Source organism: Tyto alba, unplaced genomic scaffold (assembly GCF_018691265.1).
Source record: "Tyto alba isolate M040663 unplaced genomic scaffold, T.alba_DEE_v4.0 Super-Scaffold_43, whole genome shotgun sequence".
Lineage (NCBI taxonomy): Eukaryota > Metazoa > Chordata > Aves > Strigiformes > Tytonidae > Tyto > Tyto alba.
The window spans coordinates 700,826-708,348 of record NW_024881319.1 but is presented as its reverse complement, the minus strand read 5'-3'; the positions used below and the strand labels follow the sequence as shown (position 1 = coordinate 708,348).

The following is a 7,523-nucleotide window of genomic DNA, read 5'->3' as shown; positions in this document are numbered from 1 at the left end:
CTGGCTGCAGAGCCCATCCCAACAGCAGTGTAGAAGCGCATCAGTGGGTATGTGGGTGTTTCACTTTGGTCTTCTGCAACGGTGAGTTTTGATTCTGGGCTGTCTGAGGTGCTTTCTTGTATTCAGTCATTTTCCTGTTAGGTGTGATAAAGTGGCTTCCTTTTCAGAAACTAGTGTTTTCTCTGTGGTCTTCTTCTGAAGAGGGGGACCAGTGCCCTGTAGGCTGTGCTGTGATCTGGGGGCTCTGGAACTGGTTCACTGCTGTGATGCCACACCTGACAAGGACAAGCTTTCTGCCTTCACTTCCTTCTTGTACTGAAAAATCTGGAAGTTCTGTGGGCCTTTAGGAGCCCTTTGAGGAGGGAGAAAAAGGACTGCAAACTAAAGTGTAGAACCATCACGATTTTCAGAGCGATAGCTTCTCACAGGTCTATTCAGCACCATAAGTTATTTTTTGCAAGGATTTGACAGCACGAGCCAGATGACTTCTACACCTGGTGCAGTGAAGGATGCTGTGGAGTAGGACATGTTAGTCAAGTTCACAGTGATTCATTTTACCAATGTGGGGATTAAATTTTTATTAGCCATGTGTAGTTCTGTATAAACAGACATGCCAGGTGTTAGATTAGTGGAGTTTTAACTTTAGTTTAGAATAATCATCTGGCATTTGGCCCATAATACAGATTAGTATTAAAGTGAAAATGGGAATATTAGCTTAAAGAGTGGTTTCAGCTTGCGATGCACGTACTACGCTATGTTGTTATTGTACAATACAGGTATCCTGAGAAAATTCAGACCTCATTTCACCGAGCCCACTGCTACCTTCCAGCAGGCATTGTGGCAGTGCTGAGGCAGCGCCCTTCGTTGGTGGCTGCAGCAGTCCAGGCCTTTCACCTGCGAGAGCCTGTGGATTTACGAGCGTGGGGCTCTTTTCAGACTTTCCCTCCAGACGAGCGTGTGGTGACCATAGTAAGTGATCCTTCTGATGAAACTTGTCACTGAATTAGGTTCTGTAAGTGACAAAGGTTCTGTGGTCAGGTGATACAACTATGTGGATTTAATTGTTAAAATAGAATGTTTTCTGACTTATTTTTTATTTTTGACACTAGACATGCATTTCCAGTTCTTTATGTTAAATAGCTTTTCTGCCTTCAGATTGACATAGCTAGGCTTTCAAATGGCTAATCAGAAGTGCCTCTGAAGTCGGAGGTTACTGTTAGTAGCTCCTCTGCTGGAATGCTCGCTAAGGAAATTCATCTAGTTCTGTGATCAGAGCAGTCTGACAGCACTGCCAGCCAACACCAGGAGTTGCTCCTAACTACCCCTAGGTGTTCATTCCAAGGCTTTTCCCCTTCTCAGCGGTGCTTACGCAGCTCTGTGAAAGCTACTTTAGGAAGTGGTTTATGTTCCTTGTCCAAGCAGTGTTGTGTTGGATATGTTTGCATAACAGAGTTATACCGCTAGGCTCCTGAAAATAAGTTTGGGAGTCAAAGTGGATACACGCTGCCCCTCCCATCTCACCCTCAATACAAAGCCTATGAACTGGGCATGAAGCTGGTAATTACTTTTTATGCATTTTGTACTTAGTCTTTAGTTTGCTTGTTTACCTATGTCCAAGAAGTTACTCTGCTTGTAAGTTGCCTGCTTGTACAGAATAATGCGAGCAAATTCAGTTACCATTTTTCTGGAAGTACATTATTGTGGGGCTTTCTTTTACAGGCTAGAGCACTCTTGTACTTATATAGATTACAAGTACAGGTCAAGCCTTCATGCTTGTATGAGGAGTAGCTTGTGCACTACAGATCTGTCTTCCAGGTTGCTTTTCCCATGTAGAGAAACTTTGCGAAGTCAAAATGAACCATTATTGCTGCAGAAAGACAGATTTCAACTTCCAAAGCAAGATACTGCTCCCTGACATATAATCGGGTTTGGCACCTGCTTCTCTCAAGTGGCAGTATCAGGAGCTCGATGGCAGTCAGTTCTTTACGCGGTCATTTAAAGGTGCACTTAAATGTGGCACATCTGGAGAGTCTCATGTTGTTGCATCTCTTATACAGGCCCATGGCTTTGAAATTTTGTGCTCCAAGTGCAGTAAAGTATCTCCTGATTCCAAGAGAAATGTGTTAAGAGGTCCCCTGTGGGTGAGATTCCTCAGCAACCTGAAGAAAAAGAATTATTTCAAGGTGTAGTTGTGTGTGTGTGTTTGTCTTTTAAACATGCCAGGAAAAACATGTTGTAGCTCTTGAACTTGTCTAAGTAGTTACAGCAGGGCAAGAAATCTGGTGCTTCTGTCTGTGGGAAATTAATGGATGTCTCTACAGGAGATCTGTGCAGTTTGTTCCCCTTTGAAATGAGTTCATTTCTTTTGGAAATTAAAAAGGAAAAGGCAGGATTTGCAGATGAAATTATTCATCTAAAGAAAGTGGAAATACACTTGAATAAAGGAAACCACAGTGTGGCTGTGTGTCAGTATAACTGTTTTAACTGTTTTACATTTCATTTGCATGCATTTAGAATTAGATATTCTTTAAGATCTATACTTAACACCCATCGATACATTTGGGGCCATGTAAGTGTATTTTTTGTTTGTGTGGGGCTTTTTGTTTTGTTTTGTTTTGTTTTTAAAAGATGCCTTTGACTGCTTATTTGAAGTTTACAAATTGGTCATAAATTGACTACTTATTTGAAGGTTATAGAATCAGACAACTCGGAATGCTTAGGTTAATATCTTGTAAATATAAGAGAAGGAGAATATGCTTACAGTACTGCAATGCCACTTGTATGGATAGTTCCCCAAAACCAAGAGATTCATTCACAATCCTTGCACAATTGTAACTTGGGCATGGTAAATACACCGTGTTGTAAGAATCAGTATTTTCTTTGATTGTTTTTAGTGTACACCATATGATATTGTAACACAAGACTTCAATTCATATTTGACAGTGAAAACACCTTATGCCCCTTTCCTATATTCTGTTCCAAGCATACGTGGCACAGCAGTATTACTTGTTGGGATTTTTCTCAGAACTAAATTTCTGTCTGACAAATAGTCATTGTTACGAAGCATGTCTGTGGAAAGGAAGGGGAGGGAGAATTCTTTAGAGAAAGGAAGGGGAGGGAGAAATTGAAGGATCTGCTAAATACTTGGAAGTGCTGCACAGGGCAGAAGATTACTTCCAACAGTCTGTTACCAAGCCCGAAAGGTAAGAGCTACTTGAAATTCATGAGTAACCATCCATACGCAGTACCTACAAGTACTTTAATTTACCTTTTTTAATACTTGTTACAAAGAACCCGAACCCTTTTCTCCACTGTACACTTAACATAGGTGCTGTGGCTAAGACATAGGGGTATTAATTCCTCTAGAATACTCTGCTAGTAGAAGTTACTGCTTGAGTAACTATTTATCTTGGTTTTGTAAAATGCTAAGCTATTCCAAGTGGGTTAAGAGGTGACTGAAAAGCATCATTTGGCTGGTTGGTTGTAGAAAGTGTTTAAAAGCTTAATTGAAAATCAATCTTAGTGAATAAGAAATATGGAGTAATCTGTCTCCTTTACTTACGAGAGGCAGCTGGCTGTAAATTTCTCTAAAAGATCAAATCCAAAAAATAAATCATTACAAAAATATCTGAGGGTTTGCCAACTCATAATATCTTGACTGTTAGTTGCTTGAATTTCCAGTCTTGTGCTGTTTGGGATCTGGCAGTCCTAATGTTTACCAAGGCAAAATAAATATAAATAACAAAAGAAGCATGAGAAATTTGCTTTGGAGTCATCAACAAGGAGTAACAGTAACTGACCGTGTCCTGTTTTGGCTAATACTATTGGTGTAGTATTCTGGTACTTTCCCCAGATTCACTTACCTTTTTGATGTCTTTGCACAGAAGGAATCTTGAGGAATTGGAGTGAAAACTTGCGTGTAGTGTGTGTGATGCCACTGGTATCGTAATGCTAGTAAAAATCCATTTCAGTAAATGGAATTTTTTTCGTCCTGCTCTTTTGAAGTGAGCCCAGGTGATGAAATCTTGACACTGCTACAGACAACAACTGTTGATTTGAAGGAATTTGAGAGAGAAGCAGCTTGTCTTTTTCCAGAGGATGGTGAGCCGGATGGGGGGTGGACTGTTCCTATCACAAATGAGTATTTGTTGGGGAAGAGGGTGAATGTTCACAGCACTGTACCAGTCTCTTTGTCGATTTAGTCTCCTACCATGTGACTGCTGGAGGTGTTATTCATGGGCCATCATTTAAGATTAAGGCAACCAGTTCGTTTGTATAAGCTCGGGGCTGTGAACTGGCGAAATACGCAGTCCAGTTTCTGGTTTGATACCACTAGATTGATAACACCGTGCACACTTACACCAGATCAAGTCCTTTGTGTCAACTGGATACCAGACAGGAGGTATTTAAACATTTAAGAATAATAATAAATCAATTCCAATGCTGACAATACAAAGTTAATTACTATCTGGTCTACTCTGATGGCCAATACAAGACCAGCATAAACTTTACATAATAGGTTCTTTTCACTCATGTCACAGGAACGCAGTTGTTGCCAGCGTGCAGCACAGGTCACATCTGGATTTCTGAATGATGCCTTAGCATGCAAATCCAGCATTCAGCATTAATGATTGTAGTGGAAGGTCTCCCTTTATAGTGTAAGCCTTTTCTTCTTTCATTTAGTGGCAGAAGGATTACCTGTGGCTACAACAATTTCTGCTAGTTTGAAGCTGCATGTAGAGCAGAGTTTTAAAGTAGTAAAATAAAATCCGAACACTCTTCTCAGCCTCTCTCTGCCTTATACCCCGTGTTATTTTGTATCAGCACGAAAACTTGACAGTGCAAAAATAAGCTACAAAATGCTAGCAGTACTCTCAGCCATCTGGATTGGGTTTTGTGGCCATTGTGGGCTGACAGATTTGTGCCGAATAACAAATATGCCCTGCATTCTTTCAGATGACAGTTGGCTGGAGATTACAGCAGGTGATCTAGATCAGATGCTGAAGGAGGCAAGAAATGAGTCCCTTCCTTCCTCCAATGAGGAAGAGCAGAAATACGACTTGGAAGCAGTTGCTGAAAGTATGAAGGCTTTTGTATCCAAAGTCTCACCACGTGAAGGAGCAGAAATGCCATGGCAGTAGTATTTTTAAGTTTGGTGCGTGGTGTAGAATGTGTTTTCATTCTGCTGTAGCCCTTTGGTTGATTCTGTAATGCACATACTGTACACCTAGAAGCAGGAGAAAAGAATCAAATCACGGTGGATCCCTGTCATTATTCCCAACAGTGGGAGTGCTAACTGAAGATACCTAACTAGTTAGGCAAGAGCAGAATGCCACTAGATTAAGTGCTGGAGTTAAGAAAGTGTGTGTGACTGGTGTGGACAGGCCTTTAATTTTAAAAAACAAAGGGTGAGGTAGGAGCATATTGTCCAAGTTCTTTTTAGTAGCTTTAATATTGAGAAAATAATGCTGTGTAAACTGTATCAAGCGTATAAGGGTCTACTCAATTTATACTCTTAATTGTTTGATCCTTTTTAATTACTGTTAGTGTCAATGTCTGAGTTATAATGTGGACTTTTTTCAGTTATTTAAAAAATAAAGGAACAAAAAAAAAAAAAAAAAAAAAAAAAAGGGGGGGCAAACCACTGAGCCTTAAAAGAGACTAGAATGAAGCCTGCGGTGTTCTTTCTAGGCAGGAGACCTCCAAGATTCTCAGCTTTTTAAATCTTTGTCTGAGGTGTAGCACCACCACTTTGTTCCAGAAAGATTCGGGCATGTTTATTTTGGTTCCCTTCGGTGCAATTTTTATTTGACCACAACAAACGGTTAAAGTTGTTGGGTTTATTTTCTCTTTCGTGCCAGGAACTCCTCCCGTTGCTGTTTCGTTCCTAGTTCATACAGGCCTCAGACTTCTAAGCACTTCCAAGACCATCAGTTCAAATGTTCCACCTTCAGTCTAGGCTCGAGAGAAATCTGTATGCCGTATGGCTTATGTCTGTGTCAGCTTATGCAAGCCTAAAAGCTTTATTTATTTAAAAATTTTTTTAGATATCAGGTCACCTGATGAATCCCATGTTACCTTTGATGTAGATTCTTTTACAAAAGCGTTAGTCAGAATTTTAGGTGAGATTGCTTCTTTGTTTCTTTTGTCAGAATATCTCATGGTTATTTGGCTTTCCTGGGTCATCCATCCGTCACCCATGGTCGCTGTGCTGATTTGTTTGCTATCTGTACTGACACAAAATAATATATGTAGGGGCAGACTCAGAAGAGCTGGATTCTGATGGTCTGGATGAAGAGGAGGAGTTTGATTTCTCGAACAAGGATGATGAAGACTTAGATGTGGAAGATCAAAGGCAAGACCAGAAGGTGCCGCCTAATGAGCTTATAGGCAGTCTCAAGTCATACATGAGTGAGATGGACCGTGAACTGGCACATACCAACGTTGGTAAAAGTTTCACCGTCCAAAAGAGAGGGGTAAGTATGCCTCGAGTTCTAGTTTGTAGCATAAAGTGTTGAGAGCTTTAGTAGGAAAGAGGAATTATGCTAAAAGTGATCATTCCGAGTAATGTAATCAAAAACTTCTGTCTTCTAATCATGTGCTAACTAATTATTAAAAAATAAAATGAAAATCGCACGCGCAAGCAAAATGTGCCGCAGCTGCACCATGGTGTATTTTTCTGGGGGGGTGGGAAGAAAACCAACGTAGGGAAGCTTTAACTTGCACATTGTTTCCAAGACTTAGTTTCATTTCCCTGTTTTACCCTGTTTCAGTAGTAAGGCAAGCAGCTGCAGCTTGACTGTTTGAGTTCCTGTAGAAGATCACTCCCATAGGAAAGTGAGCCAGGACTCAGTAACCCTCTATGTCTTTCTCTTGGAACTTTATCTGTATAATGGAAAGTGATGATTTTTAACTGGCATGCGCATTTGGTGACTAAATTCCTGTCTGTTAAGACAGTGTGGAACATACTGAACTTTGTTGGCTGCAGAGCTGTCTCCTTGTTTTCTTCTCTCTTGTGGTTTGTCTTTTTTTTTTAAACCTGTTCATAAAGTTTGATAAAACTTTGTCTTTATACTTACTATAGGCAAGTTCTGTTAATGCAACTACGTCTCAAAGTGCTGGCCCTGATTCCGGAGCTGAAGATACTGAGTTGACTGAAATAAAAAAGGCCCAAACAATAGGCCTCAAACCAAAGTTGACTTCTGAGTGAATTCCACGACCAGCAACCAGCATCTTATCAGCATGAAATGTAACCCTGGGAACAATCCCTGGGAACTGTAAGTACACAACAGGAAGTAACTATAAATCCCAAATGTAAAGAAAAACAGAAACTCTTCAGACATGCCCAGATCCTGGCCAGATCCGGACACACCTGAGTGAGGCACATCAATCTACCACCTATCTCCCCTGCATTTTGTTTAGACTTGTTTGTTAAACTGTATAAAAGCCGGGCCCCCTCACAGCACAGACGCAGACCCCACCTACGAGCGGACGCCCTGCGTGGGACTTCCCAGCTGCCGGGA

The 7,523-nt window shown here is 40.8% G+C and overlaps 1 protein-coding gene across 3 annotated transcripts; it reads left to right on the top strand.

Annotated features, from left to right (window-relative positions):
- Positions 1 to 1,491: 1,491 nt before the first annotated feature.
- Positions 1,492 to 7,225, top strand: LOC122154682 (protein ecdysoneless homolog). 3 transcript variants are annotated; one of them, XR_006166714.1, is made up of 5 exons: positions 1,492 to 1,557; positions 2,058 to 2,183; positions 4,006 to 5,155; positions 6,256 to 6,476; positions 7,085 to 7,225. XR_006166714.1 is itself a non-coding variant. In XM_042805037.1 (3 exons), exons 1-3 carry the CDS (start codon positions 3,975 to 3,977, stop codon positions 7,208 to 7,210), a joined length of 474 nt encoding a protein of 157 aa, XP_042660971.1. In that variant the 5' UTR covers positions 2,201 to 3,974; the 3' UTR covers positions 7,211 to 7,225. The 3 variants fall into 3 exon arrangements, 1 of the variants encoding a protein (XP_042660971.1); XR_006166715.1 differs by lacking the exons at positions 1,492 to 1,557; positions 2,058 to 2,183 and having other exon boundaries at positions 2,201 to 4,101; positions 4,957 to 5,155; XM_042805037.1 differs by lacking the exons at positions 1,492 to 1,557; positions 2,058 to 2,183 and having other exon boundaries at positions 2,201 to 4,101.
- The last annotated feature ends 298 nt before the right edge of the window (positions 7,226 to 7,523 follow it).

Coding starts and splice junctions, on each gene's coding strand:
- LOC122154682 (XM_042805037.1), top strand. CDS start 3,975: ATGGAATTTTTTTCGTCCTGCTCTTTTGAAGTGAGCCCAGGTGATGAA. Junction 4,102..6,255: donor TTGTCTTTTTCCAGAGGATG/GTGAGCCGGATG, acceptor TAATATATGTAG/GGGCAGACTCAGAAGAGCTG. Junction 6,477..7,084: donor TCACCGTCCAAAAGAGAGGG/GTAAGTATGCCT, acceptor TACTTACTATAG/GCAAGTTCTGTTAATGCAAC.